The sequence below is a fragment of the Gallus gallus genome, chromosome 4, assembly GCF_016699485.2.
Source record: "Gallus gallus isolate bGalGal1 chromosome 4, bGalGal1.mat.broiler.GRCg7b, whole genome shotgun sequence".
Taxonomy (NCBI): Eukaryota; Metazoa; Chordata; class Aves; order Galliformes; family Phasianidae; genus Gallus; species Gallus gallus.
Genome location: NC_052535.1, coordinates 50,434,692 through 50,455,786, shown reverse-complemented (window position 1 = coordinate 50,455,786; position 21,095 = coordinate 50,434,692). Strand labels below are relative to the sequence as shown.

Sequence of the window (21,095 nt, the reverse complement as noted above, 5' to 3'; positions counted from 1 at the left end):
ATACGGAAAATGGCTTGCAAGGAGGAATTCTGCTGTGCTCTTGTTTATGAAGAGTTGAGGTGTGGAAAACCAGGAATGGTACTGAAACAAGTTAGGGACATGCACAAATAGGCATAGTTGCCAAATCCACACCGGCATGGCAATTATGACAGTATCCTGTTAAACTGAAATCATATGTGCTTTACAGTTTTTCAGAATGAAAGTGACAACTGCAGCTGATGGCATTTTCTGACATACTGGATGAACATATGTTTTAGATGATCCTGTCTCAGCACTTGAAAATTAGATGCAGGTGATATTAGGCAGAGGATGAAAGGACACCATCATGTTATAAAGTACTGAAAAAAATGGCTCATCTCTTTTTCAGATGCAAAACACAGCTGACTGCACTCATGAGATCTTACTGACCTCAATTATTCTACTTATATATCAGTAGACTGTTTCCTTATACAATATTTGTCCTCCAACAGTGCTACAAAGTATATTTCATTCCTCAACTGTTCATCCCATATGATCTCAGAAAAACAAAAGATCCATTTTTAAAGGTTGTTGTTTTTTTTTTAACATCTTCAAAATTCCTTTCTTCTGGAGTTCTAAATGTACATTGTTACTTGTAAAGTTGCTTTGACATCTTGTTATCAAGTAGATGGTCAATGTCTGAGGGATTTCCAAGTGTCAGATCCCTAAGTAGTATTTTCGTAATATGCCAGATTCTAGGACTTATTCTGAGGTGCACAGTTGTCCCCTTTCACTGACACTGAGTCCATGCGCTCAGGTTTCTGCTTCCCAGGACCATATGTACAAGTTAGTTTTTGGATTATCCCACAGAATTTCCCTCCATGGTTCACTGCAGAAATTGTAGTTTACTTACTGGGCACTGAAAATACCATCACCTTCTTTTGAGCTGAGTGGCAGACTTAAATTCTGGATTTGGAGTGTAAATTTAGGAAACAGGAGAAAATCACAATGAACTCAGATAATGCTTTGATGACATTGATTCTACTTACTCAGATAGCACAGTGTTGTTTTTACCAGGGTGTACGTGCCAAAACTTTGCTTTCACTATTCTTTCCAGACAGCAATTAGCCCAGAGTGATCCTACGGTGTTCTAAGGACTGTATTTCCAATGTTTTTCAGTCCGAATGGCTCTCTAGTTTACGGGAAGGAGATGTTTTCCAGCATGGTGCCTGATTTTGCTCCCTGTGTGTCCAGGTTCATTTCCCATGGAGATCAGAATGTGGCAGGGGATGATGGAAACCTAGATGTCATCCTGATAGGGAGACAGGGTGCAGCTGGATCGTTTATGCAGTCTCAGGAGTTGGGAAGTGATCTAAAAACTGTCATTTTAGATGGAGCTGCTGGAAGTGGATATTACTTATCTAAGCTTTCATCAATGGTGATGACCCTTTAGTTGCATAAGTTTGTCATATGTCTTTGTGGTGAAATGTGCTTTCAATTCTAATTTGTTCATCTGGAAAATATTTTACATGTTCATAAATTTATTACTAATGAAGAACAGCAATTATTTCTATTAGTTTCAGTATGATTTCACCTTAACACATGACATTCTATGTAGTGTTACTCACTGTCCTTTGACTTTTAACCTAGTATCTCAGAAGCCATGCGTGTCTACAAATGCATTTAATTCATGTTTCCAGAAAGGTGCAAATTAAGAATGAACAGTTCAGAAAGTAAACATGTCCATATTTTTTGTATGCATCATATTATCGTAGGAAAATTTTGCAAGTTGTTGGAAGGAAGAAGGTTAGATCAAATGCTTAGTAGACACATTACCTGCAATACATTTTAGCAGTTAAACAAAATAAGCATGTATATGAATAAATTGACCTGCCAGCCAAATTCTCATGCAAAAAGGAATAGTTATAGAAATGAGACAGTAAGAATCAAAATGTGTTGAATCAGGAGAGGAAAAATCATTCCAGCTAAATTATGAGCCTCTAAATTTGTAAAAATAATTGCTTTGAATGTTAAAAGAAGCTTGTCAATGTATGTACTGTAGAATATAAAATTTTATGGTGATCATCCATATGTAATCCCTATTACTGGAGAATAAATATAAATGGTTGAGCGTTATGAAAATATAGGTTAGTTTGGTAACGAGGTATTTTAAATGGCAACTAAAAGGAATTTTGAAAAGGCACTTAAATGGCTTTCTCACTTGTCAGTGAGCTCTGCTGTGGATTCGCCTTGCTGCCTGAATGCCCTCATGAGGAATGGGCTTGGAAGTTCGTTTTTTGTGATACCGGATCTCACAGCCAAGTCATGCCAAGTCTGACATGTGAAAGAGAAATGGAATAGAAGCTATTATCCAAAGCATCTCTCCAGCTGGACATGGTAAGGCATGTAGTTGTCAAAACTGTTCACATGTTGATCAAATTATTGCCTCTGATCCTTGTAAATGTCATCAATGTTTAAAAATGAAAATGTTTATTTTCAGTAATTGGAACCTGTTATAACTACAAACTGTGTTAAGTCATATTGTATTAGATCTTCATTAATGCTTTTGCAAATATCTATCTTTTATCGCTTCGAAGCATGTCTATACATGCTTCATTCATTTGTACAATTCTCTATTATATGGAATAATTGCTACCGTAGAAAAACAAACTCAAACCAAACTGCCTGTCATACAAAGTAAAAAAAACAAAAACAAAAACAAGTGAATGCTACATAGAGGGACATCTGACCTCCATCAGAATGAGGTCAGACAAGTAAAAAATACTGCACAACAATCATTTTCTAACATGAATGGGCTGTTTCTTTAGATGCTCACTATGTTTTTGTTCAGAGTAAGCACTGAGCAGCATTGGTAGCTTTCTCATGAATTGTAGGATGTTGAAACTGATAATCATCTCTGTGTTTTTGTCACTGCCTAAGTATATGAACACACACTCAGATTTTAATAGGTAAGGCTTTAGTCATAAGAGTTTGAAGAATTTGTTCACTTTTGCACACTGGCAGTGATACCAGGAAACAGTCAGGGCAGCAGCAGTGCCATTCATGGTTAGATAAGACATTTCAATCTATGCAGGTGTCTCTTATTCCAGACACTTATGGACATCTTGAAAGCATAATTCATCCTGTTTGTATACTACATCCTCAGAATTTGTATTTCATGTTATTTAGTGGGTTTTATGAATGGAAGTTCCTAAATGTTGCAGAAGATAAAGTTTTCATGTGAGTGGCACGTCATGCTGGATTGTAGTGAACTTATGGTTCACACTAGAAGCCTAGTTGAGGACAGAAATGTAAACTAAAAAAAAATATTGAGAAATTTATTTAAAGAATCCATGCAGAATGTATCAACAGTATAGTTTCACTTACTGATTTCTGTAACTCATTATCTTGGTGACTGTATTTCCATATTCCTGCTTGCCATTTTGTATTCTCAGCAAGTCAATAGTTAATCTGTTCTAAGATCTCGCAGTTTTGCTTTTCCTGGGATACATGGATTTATCAGAAATGCCAGAATTATGTTTTGTACTCCCAAGTATGCAAAATAATGCCAATTTCTATGTTTTCTTTCTACCTATGAAAAAAAATCAAGTGTAGAGGACCATTTTGTTTGATTCAAGCACAGCATAAGGGAAGAATGGCTTACCTAAACAGATAAGTAAGTCCTCTTTCTGTTAAAACTTCTTTCCTTTCCTGAACAAGAATCATATCTTGTCAGCCCAGGTGATTTGGATGAATAGAAGCATCCCATACATCTCTGTTTGCAAATGGATTTTGGCTGCTCTTCTGAAAGTTACCTAAGGATTTAGATACCTTAATTGCCCCAGTGAATTTTTGTTTCAGTTTTGATTCACCTACTGTTTATGTGGTTTTGATTAGTAGAAAAACCCAAGCTGAACATCAGCAGAGGCTGAAATCTCAGGTGCCTAGTCTGAGGATGATTTCACATTGAATCTCTGTGTGTGGGAAGAAATACAGTAATCGTTCTCTCACATGTCCTTGGTTGGGTTTTAGCAGATAACAATTACAATTGCATTATTTGTTGGTTTGCTATATTTAGTATATGTGTATATGACTTCTCTTTTAAATCTCTCTGAAGTGGAGAAACATAAGGCATTCATTTATTGCCTGCATAATTAATTATCTCCTAACCCACAGCAGGTAGCTGTGAATTCCCAAATAACCAGAAACAGGTACTGGCTTCCAATTAAAGATCTCCCCTTTTGACTGTGATGTTTGTTGTTTTCTTGATGCTTCCACTTTGCTTCAACTCAGTAGCTCATTCTCTTGCCCTCTCGTTCTCTATAGAAGGTCTGTATCAAGTAAAAAGAAACAGCTGTGACCCAACCTTTCACAGGTATGTGCAATCTTACCATCAATCATCTGTCACTGAATGCTTTAGAATTTAGTTCATGGGACAAGAATGTCTTCTGTTAGTGATTTGGTGTTGTTAATACTTCATTGCTATAAAGAGAGCTTCCTGTAAGCGCATGGAAGAGGGCAGTTTGTTTTCACAAAATGCATGTGTTTCTCCTTACTTGGATTCTAAATCTTTTACAAGCTTTACTTTCAAGAAGGTGAATTAAGTGGGTAGGCTTATTCATGTATGTCTAATACATACTATGGCACTTTTACTGGTCCAGAAAATGCTTGCAAGATAAAGCTGGAAGTCCTCAGTCTCAGCAGCTCAGTGCAAGTGTTGCTTCAGCTCTTAAAATTTGGTTTTTGCATGTGTTAGCTTGGTTAGAAAAGCTGCTTACTTCTTTCTATTGCTTTCTCCAAAAACTGAAGGATCTTTGCAGGAAAAGCAACTCATTGGGTCCAAATGTGCTTTTGAAACAAGTTGCTTGTCTAATGACCTGCTTTCACAGATTTTAAGGTGTGCATTTATGAAAAATAGTGATCTAGAAAGGAAGAGCATATTAGAATTTTTCTAGTTTCTCTATCTTCCAGTAGAGAATAGAATAAAATTATAGACTGATACTGGAGATGCCAGTGTGCCCCACAGGAGGGAAAGTCTTTGCATTTTTTCTAGAGTTCTTGGCTGAGTCACTGGAGATACAGGTAAGTGGGACCTGGTCAACGTAATATATGTTTCTTTCAAAAATAAATAAATAAAATCACATTCCTCGTGGATTTAAATTCTTAAGCTATAAGACAATTGGACCTGTTAGAGGTTGATTACTGGTTAAAACAGATATTTATGAACAGAAGAAAATTATTGTGCTATATTGAAATCTTCCTCCAAAAAGTTGTAGAAAGCTGTCAGCATGCTGCCTTTTTCATTAGAGGGAAGACATAACCATATCAGTTATCCTATTTATGCTTGCAGTCTAACTGTATCTGTATGAAAAGAGAAATCTTCATTTTGCCATTGCTGCTGAGGAGATAGATCTGAGTGTCATATGTCTGATGTTTCTAGACAACTGTGTACAATGTCTTATGCCAGTCAGAAAAGTCAACTAGAGTTCTAGGAAACATTTACAAAGAGATTATGAAGTAAAAAAGAGGAAATAAGAGAAAATCATACGTGTAATGTTGAGGGCAACCAGATGGGTGTAGTTCTACAAGACGTGATTGAACAGTAGAAACTTCATTGTCACAGAATGGTGAGTAGGCAAAAATGATGATGAATTTGAAGAAAAGTCATTGTAGAGGTATCATAAGTGTTGTAAATATGTAGTTGTAATAGAACAGAGCCTGGACTTGAACTTTTGCTAGGCACTAGGCCAGATTAAAGGAAAAGCTTATTCCTTTTGTAATTCTCAAGTTACACTTAGATTCTCAGCCTGCAATCTACATTCTTCCGCTCATAGCATCTTTCTCTCTAGAGTTCCACAGAAATGGTGAAGGCATCTATATGCTGGCTGAGACTAAGTAGAAGTATTAAAAGTAACTTTATTTAGTATTAAAAATAAATGTTCACAATGGTTTTCAACAATGCCTAACTTGGGCTTAATTTTACAGGTGACAAAATTCTTGTTCCACTTTTGCACATAGAAATAATAATTAAAAAAATCTATTTGCTGACTGAAAAGTCTGTGGAAGATTGATTTCAAACAGAACCTTTTCCAGTGACATCAGTCATAATTTCTTCTTACAAAGAAGAATAAATGCAAAGCTTGGAACCAGTGTGCAATATCAGGGAACACTGTGTAAATTTCCTGGGATTTTCCCTTATTAAGTGATAACAACATAAAAATGAAAAAATTTCCAGAATGGGAAGCAATACGTAAAACAAAAGAAAGTAAAACATGGAGAAAGTATCAATCACCTGATGCATAACCAGGATGTTTGTACAAGGCAATATTGCAGCACAGACAGGAAAGAGGAGGCCTGTATGCCAGTATTTGTATTCTCTATTCTTTTAAGGAAGAATTTAGAGTGTTTGTTCAGGGATTTCCCAGTATTTCTTTCAATGACTTCCTCGATGGTTTGCAATACTTAAACACTAGAGAGTAATGTGATTCTGGTATTTTAAGAAAATACATGTGAAATGAAACATGAAACCTGAGAGAACAAATTCACTTCATGATGGAGGTACGGTACAAGAGTGAAAATACAGCAGCCAGCCATGGGAGGGAAGAGTAGGAAGAAAAGGGGAATGATGCAAAGTTGTTGTTTGGTTGTTGTTATGGTAGTATTGTCACTAGAATGAGATTGTTGGTGAAAGTAGGAAATGAGAGTTGCTATGAAGGAACGGGAAAACAGCTGATGACAGAAAGGACACTTAATTACCTTTGTTGTGTTTAATTACAAAGATGGAAGGAGAGAAACAGTGGAGGGTGATGAATGCAGACAGCTGCTATAACATTGAGTGGCCTTCTGGCAGGGCTGTAGAAGTACAGTTTAGATTTAAACTAAGTGACCAAGGGGAGCAGAGGCTTGCATGCAATTGGCAAAAGGAGAAGATGAACATATTGCTGAGTGCAAGGAAATCTCAGAGTCCTTTCTTTCATTGTGATGCAAATGTTCTGAATCTTCCTTACCACCTATTCAGCTTTGCAGTGTATTATACAGATGCACGTGCAAATATACACACAAGTGCACATGCACAATTAAATAGTTGACAGATGTTCAAGGGGTGCTGTTTTCTCCCATGACTTCTGCATGATGTAATAACTGTGGGGCACACAGTGCCTTGCTCAGAGTTCAAGTGGCTGAACACCTCAAACTCATATCGATAGTATAAGACAGTCAATCGGGAAACTCTAAGACTCGAGCTGGAATGTCAGAAAGCAGACATTCTTTAATATAAGTGCTGGATGCATGGGGGTAATCCTCCTATCTTGCATAGCTTACACAAAAGTTTTGCAAGAAGTATTTCCAAGAGGCATGTTACCTATGCAGAAGTTTCTCAGAGAAATTATTTACTGTGAGGGTGGTGAGACACTGGAACAGGTTGAATAGCAAAGATGTGGTTGTGAATGAAGCTCCTCCCCAGAAGCATTCAAGGCAGGGCTGGATGGGGCTTTGAGCAATCTGATTTAGAGGGAGGTGTCCTCCCTGCCTGCCGCAGGTGGGCTGGAACTAGATGATCTTAAAGGTCTCTTTCAGCCCACACCATTCTATGATACACGAGTTTCCCTTAAGTAGGTCAAACATTCAGTGACCGATTCCAAGCAGGACCTCCTACTTCCTTGATACAGATCTCCTTGGTTCAGAGACACAGCTCTTTCTGTTATCTGTACACATTGCAGGGCAGGGATATTCATCAGTGAACAATAGCAAGTTTAATAATATTGTTACAACTTGTATCAATATGGGTTGTGTAGAGGGCAGAAATCTATTTCACTGAGCAACATCTTCAGGAAGCAAGCCGAAGACAGCTCTCTTACTTTATGTTCACAAAGTTATATGCCAAAAATCTTTGGTGTTTTTAAAAATATCCAAACCACAAGTAAAGGTGAAGTAAAAGGTTGTATTCCTCAAGTAAACAGGTAAATACTACTTTAAAATTAAAAGGACCATCATACCACAGTTTTCTCTCTTGCCCGTTGCTTTAACAGGCAGCTTAATCCAACTTAGACAAACTGCAGTTTTGTCATGCTGCTGCTTACATTCAGTCAAAGCTGCAAGCTCTTTCAAAGGTATTTCAGCCACAGAGAGTATATAACTGGATAAGGAAAATGATTTTTGACTACTTCAGAAGGAGCACATACAGGATTTGATGAGTAAGGATTCTTTCATCTATTTGTTTGCCTCTTATACCACAGAAATCTAACCATTTTTTTGCTGTACCCACTGGAAAAATTGTGTATCTGGAGTTACAGCGTAGTCCATCTCTGTTGTATATTTTGTTTTATCTTGGGAAGTTTTATTTTTTTCTTGCAAATGCTTGAAGAGGTATGTGCAGAGTAGCCTATTAGATCTCCTTCCTATATGGGTTCAGATCCCTGTCCTAGATCAAACAGGACAAGACCTGAATCTTCTTGTGATCTTGTGGCAAAGAGTTGGCCCTTTGTTGTGGGATGTGAGAAGTATATCATTTGATTTTCCTTTTAGTATCTGAATTTGTGTGCCTCTTGCCAGCAGGCCACTATATGCTGTGTAAAAATGTACTCTTTCCTGTATTACACTGACCCACAAGATTCATCAAGCACCTGAAAAAGTAGGATGTGATGAATCACAGTCATGTCCTCAGTTGCCTACATTATTTTGTAAACCTTGCTCAAATTCTCCCTAGCCTTCTCTCCTAACTGAAACACATTTTGAGTCTTTCCTGCTCCATTCTTTTCACCATCACCAATACTTTTCCAGGTACCTACTTCTCAACCTGCAGAAATCTTAGCCACACAGTGAGCACTCAGAAATTACATATACAACAACAAACCAATAACCTCTTTCCGTCATCCTCAGTTCCTTCCGTGATGATGTCCAGCACTTTGCTGGTTTTTGTTTGTGTAGTGTTGCACACTGAGCTGATGATTTCAGATAATTGTAAAGGGCTAGGCACCTGAGGGTAAAGCTTACTTATAGCAAGGAACCTACAGCTCGGCAGTCCCCAGTGCCTGGGAACTGCCTGAAGAGAGAAGGCTGAGCATTTTATGCTGCCCTCTTCCCAGATCTTGGAGTTTGATATTGCATTCAGTAATGTTACGTTACCATAACAGAGAGTTACAGTACAACAGTTGCCATTTTAGCTCCAGAAGTCAGGTTGGAATGGCAAAAAAGGAAAAAAAAACTTCCTAAATAAAGCAAATGAAAATAGATTTTTTTTTAAATAAAATATTTATTAATATATTGTAAGAGGTAATTACATTCTCACAAGCAAATTCTGTGTATGCATGCTGTAGTTTTTTTTCCATTAGCTGAATAACTCACGTATTAGACATAGAACCAAGTCCTTATGCAAAGTAATGGGTATGTGAATGTTTCTTAAGTATTCATCATTAAGAACAGAAAATCCAGTAGAAATTACACAAGTTATCATCTCCTTCCATCTTGTATAGAAACTAGTAAATAAATATATTTATAAATACCATGGAAATCATAATAAATACCAAACCCACAGTCTTACAGATTCTGCAGGTTAGATTTCTGAAGTTTTTAAACACAGTCTGCAGTCGGCATGAGCTGACTCTGACTAGGAAACTGTTGTTGACACAACATACTAGAGCACTCCAGGGGAGCAGGAGGAATTACCAGTTTGCTGCTGTAATAGCAACACAGTAGGGCTTAATACAAACAAGCTGTGCTGTAAGTGCATTGCACTTAACTGATTGTGTCTGACTGAAGTGGCTTCCAAGGGATCTTCATTTCCCCTAGCAAGCACTTTTGCTATTCAGTGTCTTCAGTTTCACTGGACAGTGAATCCCACAGCACTGACCATTATGAAAGACTTTTTTAAATACATGCAGTTAAATAAATAAATAAATAGATACAAGGATCTGCAATTAACATGAGGCACCGATGTGAAAGGTGGAAGATGGAATGCTTCATGATGCCTTCTTCGGATGTTTCTCCCAGTAGAAATCAGGAGCAGTTCTGAGGATTTTTCCTGTCTGGAATTTTCTCACAGTGGTGCATCAGAATTGAGCTGAGCCCTGTTAAGAGGTGAGGAAAAAGGGTAATTTAGAAGGTGGTTCAGAGGACAATTGCTGTGGTTTAACATTGCATAAACAGTTAAAAGCAAATGATCTGTTTCCAACTCTATCTACTGTCTCAAGGCACAGAGAGAATAATGTTTCATGAGTAGTTACTGGCATGCCAGTGTTTGCATATCCGGTGCCCAGATAGGAGCCTTTTGCACCATGAGTTTCTGCATTCAGTCATATCGAAGAATTCATTAACTTGGAAATTATTTGGAATTATTTATATAGGATACTGAAAGTAAGGGGAAGATAATTTTTTTAAAGCCCCATTATTCATGAGGTGTTCCTTTTCCTCCAAATGGAGTTGCTGGTTATCAAAGGTTTACTTGTGGCATAGTCATTGAAAGAGAATGCTGCAGAAGAGCCCACACAAGAGCCCAGTTCTATAATTAAGCAACGTTTCCCCATTCTTTACCTCTGAGTAAGAGAAAATGGAAATTTACACTATGAAACCCCACAAGTTGGCTTTTTTGGGAGGTTTGTAACTTAAGCGCCCAATCTGAGAGTGAATGGGACTTACTTGGCCATAAGTGCCTTTACGATCAGCTGTACCCAGGGAGCAGTGGGGTCCAAGCACACCTCTCTTCCATCCTTTAGAGTAGCTCTGCAAAACAAGGAAGAAAGAAAAGTCAGAAAACCAGTACATGGGTTTGTTTTATGTACAGAATATAGTACTGCATGTTTAGAGCTTGTGTGCCTATGCTCACAACACTCACACAGTCCTCAAAATTTTCCTCAATAAATATAGGCATTTGTTTAGAATTTGCTTACAACAATAAGGATTCTAGAACAAGAGTGAAACATCCAGTGACAAAAGAAATTTTGATAGTATATGGATTGCAGCATTTTACTTCCACCTCTGTGCTATTCTAGACCAGACCAATTTCAATGTTTCCATAAATCTGCCTGAGGGAGCTTACTTTTTTCTCTCTGAGATGGTCACAGATCTATTTTACTGGGAGTTTTGCCTGCCTAGTAAATGCAGGATATAAACTAAGTTATTACCTCATTCATTAAGAACTGACTAGTCTTTGTAACTCATGTTCTACCACCATAAAACAAATACTGAATAGATCCCGTGACAGATAAATCATAGAATGGCTTGGATTGGAAGGGATCTTTAAGATTATTGAGTTCTTGATGGTCACTTCAGGTATATACGAGCTCAGAGAGACTATGCGAAAGCCCCCAGCCACAGCAAAATGTAGGTTGGAAGGAGAGAGGCCCTTGCAGATGATTTACTTACATGATTTCAACATTCTTGCAGTGGGGGCCGCTTGGCGTCAGCTTCACATCTTGAATGGATTTAGGGTGGATGAACTTAGAATGAGTGCTAATGCACTGGCACCGCAGCTCATTCCCCATCTTTACCAGCGTCCTACCTATGAGCACAAAAGGAAGATTGCACTTGGAGACACAGTTACCATTACTGTATCAGCCAGAGAGCATGGCTGCTCTGTTTTAACAGCATGCTGAAGTCCTACATTTGTTCAAGGTGCCTAAATCCTCACAGTATAAAAATCTGTTGCTTATTTTTTTCAGAGGAGCTGATGGCCCAAGTACATTTAAAATTACATCAACATGTCTTTTTAAAGTAAAACCATGTATTTTGTGTTTACTTGTACTGACTGACAACACAGTACAATTAATTGCATCTTTTAGTATCTGGATTGACATGCTGGCATGTATAAAGAAGAGAGAGCCCTGTTATTTTTCCCTTACTTGAGGCCTGTCTTTGCTATGTTTGTATTGTTTGTTTCCCACTTGCAGCTGTAGATTGCTTGCCTGAAACAGCATGATCATTAAGTAAGAAATATGAAATACTGAGTGGGATAATACTGCCCTTTGTGGGAAGGTAGAGCAACTTACAAACACTTTTAAAGAAGATCCTGTCTCTAGCCAAATTACATTTTAAGTGAAATACAGAACTAAAGTTAATTTCATTAGCATCCTTAAAATATTTCCCACAAGATGTCAGTAACTGTTCAGTACAAGAGCTACAGTAGTAAATTTCTGGCTGAAGCAAAACTGTTGAAAGCATTTCAAAAGAAATGAACTTGCAGAAACTAGCAGAAAGCTGCCTCTCTGAGGACACACATCTCAGCAAGTGCCAAGATAGTGCTGCAGTCCTGTGGGTACTGGGAGGGATTCACTTACCTTGCGACAGAGCAGCTGAAACCAGGAGGAGGGCCAGGACAGCTCCAAGCTTGCCGTTCATGGTTAGGAGTGTTTGGCTTGTTTTCTGAGCTGAGGTTTTGTGGAGCTGTGATCTCTCCTGTCAGAGGATTGCTGATGTCTGAACAGGGAGACCCATTGTGCTTTTATACAGTTTTGTGCCCGTGTGCAGAGCTATGCTAGCATGTAAATTGCGTTAGAGGAATTTCCCAGATGTAGTAAAAATGAGTCACATGACTGTTGTGAAATAGACTAGCTGATGATGAATTATTCTGCTGCAAATAATATAACGTATTAATTTATTAAAGCATGTAAATAATGCCCATGCAGACTAGTTTCTTTTGTAGGCTTTTGTAAATTTTAGCTTTTTCTGTAATGTACGTATTTATTTCGCAATATAAGTTTCTGATGGCTTTGGTTTTATATATATGTTGTAATTCTATTATGTTATATTTTGTTTCTTTGTGATAATAACTGACTTTGTGTTGCTGGTTTTAATTTTTTTGTATTTATTTCTGTTGAAGTGGTGCCATACAAAATAAATTCCTCTCCAGTTTTTTTTTTTTTTCTGTTCAGTAAAGGAACTGAGGGTGCAGTATTAAAAGCATCCTGATGGATATTTAATTCTAAAGAACTGTGAAAACAATTCCTGCATTTTGCAAATGCAACGGCAAGACTTACTGAGTACATCTGCTTTTGTTTGCTTTATAAGTGTCAGTATTGTTAATAACCCATTTCTCTTTCAGTTATGGTAACGCTAGGTCTTACACAGGGAAATAATAGTAAATGTTATGGTACTGCTGCAGACATGCTTGTTAAGGAACTTTGTTGCATGAATATCGAGTACTTGTTTGTTGTGGCTGGTAGAAATAATACTGTGCAACAGAGACATTTCAAGGGAAAGCTTGGGCTCAAATGCTGATCTGTCGTATAAACGAAGATTTATATTTTTACCCATTTGGTGTGTGATAAGATGAAGCTATTCTGCTCTGATTCTGTAAAAATATTGTCCTTTTGACCATGATGACTTTTGCTGTTTGTCATCCACATCCTCAAAGTTTCATGCTTTGTGGTCTGTGGACTTATAGAGGCATTTCTCCTCATCTCCGAAGAGTTAAGAAAAACCTATCTTCAGCATGTTTAATATTTTACAATTTCTTGTACTCACTGTTTACTGTTGGCCATGAACTAACTTGATAAAAGGAAAATCCATCTGTTTCCCATCACTAACTCAGCTGGCCCAGGAAAAAATATAGCCAAGTTTGACTATTCAGCCACTTACTGAGTCAACAAAAGATACCATTTCTGGCTGAAAATGGTGATTCTCCTTAGCTGCATATCTTACAGAGCTTTCCTGAAAAATACGTTTAGTTTTCTGAAGGCATGAAAAAGGAAGGAATCATAGCGGATACTGAATGTTTGTTTTATTGTTTATGTCCAACTTCTAACAAGCTTATTCTGAACAAAGTTTGGGTGATTCCTTGCTTTAGGGATCGCTTTTTTTGTCCCTACATATGTATGTATACACACACAGAGTAATTAAAAGTTGATTTGGGGATACCAATTTCTTTGTCATTATTTGCAGTTTTATCTAATTTTAGTGTGCACTGAAATGCCATTCATCCAAAGGGGAAAAAATCCCCCTTGAATTCCCAATTACAGTCAGTGACTTTTTGCCCTCCTTAGTGCTAGAGTAAGCTATTTCCTGAGTGTGGCAGTAACAGAACCGCAAAAAATCCCCAGGACAAAAATGGAGCCAAGAGCCTGCTCCACCTATATGATTAACCCTGCCCTGAGGCTAAGAGCAAGTATCAGTCAAAAAGAGGAGGATGTTTGTAATGAAATAAAAGCCCGGTATGTTTTCCAAGAGCTAAAGCATCTCTTCTCACTACACTTTTTTTCCTATATGACACAGTTTCATCAAAACTACAGAAGGATATATAATAGAAATGTTGTGGTATAGAAAGCTTGAGATGTGAAATCAAGCCAAATTCTTGGCACACCTAACCTGTGTTGCTGGGAGTGCTGTGCTTCACCCAAGTTCTCCCTGTATTCCTTCAACACTTTGCCCAGTATTTGATCCTAGTCCCTGCCTCCATGTGGGAACTCCAAATCCTTTATTTGATTTTGGCTGGGTGTGTTTTCCCAACAACCATCAGAGATGACTTATGCGAATGGAATTGCTTTATCTTTTGAAGGATAATGTCACTGACTGAGCTGATACTGCTATGAGCAGAGACCTTCCATGCTTAACCATGTTAAAAACATGCCACTGTAATAAAGAGACTAGAAGTTAGGCAATAAGCCAATTACTGAAAGACTACTGAAAAGGGAAGGAAATGCTTCCTTTGCTTGTGTTTAAGGCAGCGTATAGGATGTGTTCTCCGTGCTGCAGGATGACAAAAACTATTTCTTTTTTTTACGTGACTCAAAGTGTTGTGTAAGGAACACAAAAGTCAAAAGTTAATTTGTTAGGGTCTTGGCTGGCATCACTTGGAATCTTTACATGTAGCAAAGGACTTGCAAACAGAAGGTATACGGTGGTGTGGTAGGGATTCCTGAGTACTCTGGTGACCAAGAAAGACCATCATGAGGGATGCCCCCATGGGGGCAGAGGTGGGCTTCAGTACCTTACTGTTTCTGGTTGCCTCAGTTCAAGGTAGATGCTCTAACGACTGGGTTGATAAAGTTCCTCTCTCTGGTAAAATTAAGAATACATCTTTTTTAGTCTTCTGAAGTCACCTTCATTTCCCTGCAAAGGGCTTGCTGGCAGCAGCAATTCCACTTGACCTGTGGTGTGTTAAAGGGACAAATAATCACTTCTGCTCAAAAACTGGGCACAGTGTTGTGCAAACTCTTGTGGAAGTTTGCTGTGAGGCAACCTGCTGGGAGCAGATACGTAGAGAACAGACTGTCTCCTGAACATCTGTTTTTTACTTAGTGTATTGAGGAAGTCATAACAAGGAAAGGGAAAAAGCGTAGGGCAACTTATGGGGCTTTTTTCCCTTATGTGTCTAAATATAGATGGTTACGTACCCTTAGTCTGATCACCGCAAGTGTTGGACTTTGCTGAATCCCTCTGAAATCACAAGATAACAGGATTGGTTTTTTTAAAATTTATTTATCTTTTAATTCGTACATTTATAAATACAATGGTACAAGTATGTATTTATGTGTCTGTATATATTTATAATAGTTACATCTCTGCTTGAAAACAGTTCTTCATTGTAGTTTTCATTTAAAAGGCTGTTGTAGGCTAAACAAAATATTTCATTTGATACAATTCAATATGAAGTCATTGGCAATGTTAAGTATCTAGTAATAAATGATACAATAATAGCTGGCAGTCCATGGCTTGGACAGATACACTCTTGGCTGGGTAAGGAACTGGCTGGCGGGCCGGGCCCAGAGAGTGGCGGTGAATGGAGTTAAATCCAGCTGGTGACCAGTCACGAGTGGTGTTCCCCAGGGGTCAGTGCTGGGGCCTGTCCTCTTTAATATCTTTATTGATGACCTAGATGAGGGTATTGAGTGCACCCTCCGTAAGTTTGCAGATGACACCGAGCTGGTTGGAAGTGTTGATCTGCCTGAGGATAGCGAGGCCCTACAGAGGGATCTGGATGGCTGGGCTGAAGCCAATGGGATGGGATTCAACAAGACCAAATGCCGGGTCCTGCACTTTGGCCACAATAACCCCAGGCAACGCTACAGGCTTGGGGCAGAGTGGCTGGAAGATTGTGTAGAGGAAATGGACCTGGGGGTATTGATTGATGCTAGACTGAACACGAGCCAGCAGTGTGCCCAGGTGGCCAAGAAGGCCAATGGCATCCTGGCTTGTATCAGAAATAGTGTGGCCAGCAGGAACAGGGAAGTAATTATCCCCCTGTACTCAGCACTGGTGAGGCCGCACCTTGAGTACTGTGTACAGTGTTGGGCCCCTCACTGTAAGAAAGACATTGAGGCCCTGGAGCGTGTCCAGAGAAGGGCTACAAAGTTGGTGAGGGGTCTGGAGCACAGGCCTTACAAGAAGCAGCTGAAGGAGCTGGGATTGTTCAGTCTAGAGAAGAGGAAGCTCAGGGGAGACCTTATTGCTCTCTATAACTACCTGAAGGGAGGTTGTAGTGAGCTGGGGGTCGGCCTCTTCTCTCGGGTGACTAGTGATAGGACTAGAGGGAATGGCTTCAAGCTGCGACAGGGAAGGTTCAGGCTGGACATTAGGAAATACTACTTCTCTGAAAGGGTGGTCAGGCACTGGAATGGGCTGCCCAGAGAGGTGGTGGAGTCACCGACCCTGCAGGTGTTCAAGGAACGTTTGGATGTTGTGTTGAGGGACATGGTTTAGCGAGAACCATTGGTGATGGGCAGATGGTTGGACTGGGTGATCCTGTGGGTCTTTTCCAACCTTAGCGATTCTATGATTCCATGATAATATTAATGTAGAATATTAACAACTATTACTATATACATTTGATCTGCCTGATATTAACAGAGGAGATGCTAAATCCTACTAGAGAATGTGCAGGGACCAGCAATTAGAATTTTATCTTCTAGATGAAGGCTGCATTTACTCCTTTAGTCACATTTCCCTGTTGTGACTGTGGCAAGAAGCATTTTCTTCCTGCCAAACAGAATATGGAAGTAATATAAGGAAGTGATGGGAGGAAACATAAGAAGTAAGTAATATAAGGAAGTGATGGGAGGAAATATAAGACGTTTGAAGAAGTTTGTCCTGGGAACTTCTGATTAAATTAGAAGCGATCAGTAGGCAATATATGTCACATACTAATCTCTGGTTCTTAAAATGTCAAACTGTTATTTTTCTTTCTGCCTAAACAACAGCCAACAAAGCTTTGCAGATGTCAGCATGAATATTTTCAAGTAGCGCAGGTTATTTCAGTCTGAGCCCCTCATCAGACAGCACACAGAGAGGTTGGCATGCTGTGCTTCAGCCTTGCAGCTCTTCATCCTTCATTTTGCTGTATCTGTCAGTCTTCTTATCCGTAAGCAGAAACTAGAGTACAATGCATACCACTTTAAAAATAACACAGGCAGTTTAGTAATTTAGTATCACTAATTTTATCTGCTTCTTTCTGAATACCATTAGTTGTTTGTCATTAGGCTATCCTGAGGCTGACAGTAGCTGACAGAACAGCTGATGAGACATGATGGAGCACCTCACACAACATATTTATTTGCTAGTTGCTGCAAGTGTACCCTGTCAAATATCATCCAGCTGAAGCCACTTCTAAACACACTTCATCTCCTTTAGTCACTTTGTGACTAGTATTCCCAATTTCAGTGAATGGCATCTCTCAGCCATTTAAATCTTTTGTTAAGAGATCAGTTTTAAAGATACACTTCCAAAAATTTATTTTCTTGGCACACATAGAAAATGAAGCCATCTTTGGTCTCTGTATTACCCATTATTATAACTGTCAGAAACAGCTGTCCTAAGGATCTCTGCCTCTTTCTCAAGAACGGATCTTTCTTGGAGAAATGGGTATGGATTCACTTCTATCATATTCGCCCGGGGGTATCTTCCTTTTGAAAGAAAACTCCTAACATTATATTTATGTGGGTTGGGTTTCTTTTTCTGTTTTAGTTTGGTTCTGAAGTGCTATTCATTCCTGAGTCCTGACCTGCCACTTCTATCATGCAACTTCATATAAGTCTGTAACTATGTCCTGATGACCAGGCTAAAATGCCTCATTTTTATAGGAGTTTTGGAATTTCTCCTCCTTTTTGAAATGCTTCTGCTATTTCATGTACTGCCCTTCATCTGGTATTTTATTGCATAGTCTGAATATCCTAAGGTGCTTCAGCAGTTCATCACAGTTGATCTTAGTCTTTCCTACTCTTCAATTGATGTCATCAGAATACCATATCTCGTAGCTAATTAGCTTCGAGATTAGATTAATTAGACCAATAGTGGAAATGCCAAACCAAATAGGACTCCACACAAGGTGGTGTAGGAATCCCTGGGTCACTTCCCTTCTCCATAAAAAGCTGACTTTTTTTTGTTCTTTCCTTCATTTCTATGTATTTGTCTGTTATTTGTCTATATCCAAGTCTTAACACCAGTGTCTAATGTTTGATGAGGGCTGTGAAACCTTTTCAAAAAGACAATTTGGTTAGAACTGCGGGATTTTCTAATCCATAGGCTGGTTGTCACCTTACAAGAACTTGTAGTGCATGAAAGACTTCCTACACCAAAATTTCATCATTTGTACAAATTAGATTAATATTATTATGCACACATGTTTTTTACTACTTTCTGCTCTGATCATCTATTTATTGTTTATTCTCTTGCACACCCTGTAAATCTTACCTTAAGGAAGAACTGCCATTAACCTGACAACCAAGAATAAAAGCACAAATAGGAGAAAGTTGTTCAGAAAAGAAAAGATACCTGGACACTTTAAGAAGAAAAAAAAAAATCTTGTTCTCGTGCAAATTTAAGGTTGGGTATATATAAAACATGGCATGCAAATATAAATATACTACCTTACTGGCAGAGGCATATTTCCCTCCCAGTAGTTAACAAGAACCTGGCTCAGTATGTCAACATGAGTTGCTCTGCCCACAGTGGAGAAACATCACATCACCTGCTCTATTTAGAACACAGACTTGTAAACAACTCCATAAGAAATTACTGTATCTTGACAATGTAACATTTTATTTACGTCCTGTGGTTATTTTCTATTCCTTGATTTGGTTTCAGTAACAGAAATTGTGATCAGCCAGAGAAAAGGCATTTTTTGACAGAATAGTTCTCTGAGCTCCAAGAGTTAAACAGTTATCTCCACAGCTTCCCAGCATGCAGTCATACTGAAGACTGATATGCACTGTCTGCTCAGAGCTTTGTGCAAGGACTCTGCACAGTTTCCAGGGCAGAAGAGATCACGCCTCTGATGTTGGAAGAGAACTTTTCAGAGTTATGGATGAAACTGACAATGGTTATCTGCCCTTTAGATCTTTAGGCCTTTCATCTGATTCCCCATAGCATTTTCATTTATAACTCTATCTTAGTAATAACTTTGTTTCATAAATTTTGAGGGGAGTGTTACCATATGCAACAAATGCTATTGTTCATTTGCAATACATGCATCCATAATGAAACAAAATAACATTGTCATTCTACACAATCTTCTTTTAGGATGACTGTAGAAGTCAAACTTCTTTGATGAACAAGTTGCTATTTCCATGGGACGTGAAGGAGGGGTATACAAATTCTATACTTGAACTTGTTAACATCATTTCTAAGGCCTTCAGTCACATGGAAATATTGCCAATGATTTGACATTTTAAAAACCTAGGGAAGAAAACAGTATTTTGAATGATAACTAATGCCAGGGAGCAGTGCTGGACACCTTCTCCTCAAAGGACAAGGAGACATAAGGGACTCCACAGCCAGCAGGGCAGGCTGTCAGCAGTCAGGGTTCAACCAGGAATTGAACACTCCAGCAGGTGTCTCAGTGATGATGCAGGTTGAAGTCCAAGCCAGAACATGAGGCCTTGAGTCACTGGCTGGATGAGCAGAGTCCACAACCAGGAACAGGCATGGCAGGGGCTAAGCTGGAGAGCAACACTTCAAGAATATAGAAAGAGAATGAAAGTTCCATGCCAAGCTTAAATGAGGTTCCTGGGCCTGTGGGCAGGTGAATGGGTGAAGGACCTAGGTGGGTGCATTAGGGCTTACAGGTGCCCTCTGGACACTGACAACTCCCAGCTTAATAGCTTAACTTGATTTAGAAGTAGCTGATTACAAACACTGGGACAGTACTGGGCTGTAAGGCCAGTTTAATTCACAGTCTTTTCTCTAATTCTTACCATGATAACACATTAACAAGGTTTCTACTTGTCGTCTGCATCTGAAGAAGACCTTAGCATTCAGATGTTTAGCAGAAGCCCAGTAAAGGATTTCAATGTACTCAGGCTGCAACAATAACCAGAGAAAAAAAAACAAGTGAAATTTAGTAGGATGGAAGTTGGCTGAACAGGAGCATGGTGCATGCACTAGATTTTATCATTCAGTACAGATACAGTTCTCTGTCCCTAACAACATTCTGATTTGAAATGGACTGTGCATGTTTCATGTTTATTTTCTTTTATACTGATAGGCAAAAGGAGGTAGTTAAAGGAAACTGGCTGAATTTTAAAGCCATGTAAGAATTTTAAAGCAATGTAAAAATATTTTGCTAGGAGAATTAGTCCTTTTCTGGCTTTAGAGTTAATATTGGTAGAACAGAAACAACACAGAAGTACAGCCCAGGTTTGACAAAGGTAATCATCAAGTCAGAAGAGCTGCGGTGCTCCTCTTGGTTTGTGGTGGGGATCTGAGAACTGGAACCATGTTTCTAGTGAGAATTGTTATTAATTCCTAAGAAAGGCTTCTTGTAATTGCATGCTGAACAGAAATACATTTCTGTAATATCATTTCTAGCCAGCTTCTGAAACACTTTTCACCTATGGAGAAGGAAGGAATATGGTTCAGTCTGTGTAAATGCTCTACTTGAGGTCCTAAGAGTAAACCACTGCTGAAATTTTTACAGAAGTGTTAAGAGGAGACATTCCTTGGCCATGATTAAGCTGACAGTAACTTGACTGGAATTTTACTCGTGACAAAGACTGTGCATGTACTGCTTTACCAACGTTTCCAGTAAAACTGGTCCTAAACCCTTAAGATATACACATGCTTTCATGGCTGTATATTTGAATATTGTGTATTCCTCACCTCTTCTTGCTTGCCTCACACTAAGTAACTGAGGGAAGCCAGCTTGTAAAAATCATCCAGAATCCAGAAGTGTTACTGTTGTAAGGCAAATTTGAGCAAAGCCTGGTCCCATGCAA

The 21,095-nt window shown here is 38.7% G+C and overlaps 2 protein-coding genes across 2 annotated transcripts in view; one reads left to right on the top strand and one right to left on the bottom strand.

Annotated features, from left to right (window-relative positions):
• The window catches only part of RASSF6 (Ras association domain family member 6), a 114,820-nt gene that overhangs the window by 39,168 nt on the left and 54,557 nt on the right, over positions 1–21,095 (top strand). Inside the window, exon 2 of the mRNA XM_015276397.4 lies at positions 2,187–2,355. The gene's annotated coding sequence lies outside the window, so the exon portion shown is untranslated. The remainder of the gene's footprint in view (positions 1–2,186; positions 2,356–21,095) is intronic.
• Positions 9,189–12,364, bottom strand: IL8L2 (interleukin 8-like 2). The gene is made up of 4 exons (NM_205498.2): positions 12,228–12,364; positions 11,317–11,452; positions 10,591–10,674; positions 9,189–10,022 (listed from the first exon to the last, which is right to left on the bottom strand). The coding sequence occupies exons 1-4, from the start codon at positions 12,286–12,288 to the stop codon at positions 9,992–9,994; spliced, it is 312 nt and encodes a 103-aa protein (NP_990829.1). The 5' UTR covers positions 12,289–12,364; the 3' UTR covers positions 9,189–9,991.

Bases quoted from the DNA above. Each gene is read 5' to 3' on its own strand.
- IL8L2 (NM_205498.2), bottom strand. From the start codon at position 12,288: ATGAACGGCAAGCTTGGAGCTGTCCTGGCCCTCCTCCTGGTTTCAGCT. The intron at 11,453-12,227 runs GTAAGTGAATCC...TTGTGCTCATAG, and splicing joins TTCAGCTGCTCTGTCGCAAG to GTAGGACGCTGGTAAAGATG. The intron at 10,675-11,316 runs GTAAGTAAATCA...CTTGTTTTGCAG, and splicing joins TGCAAGAATGTTGAAATCAT to AGCTACTCTAAAGGATGGAA.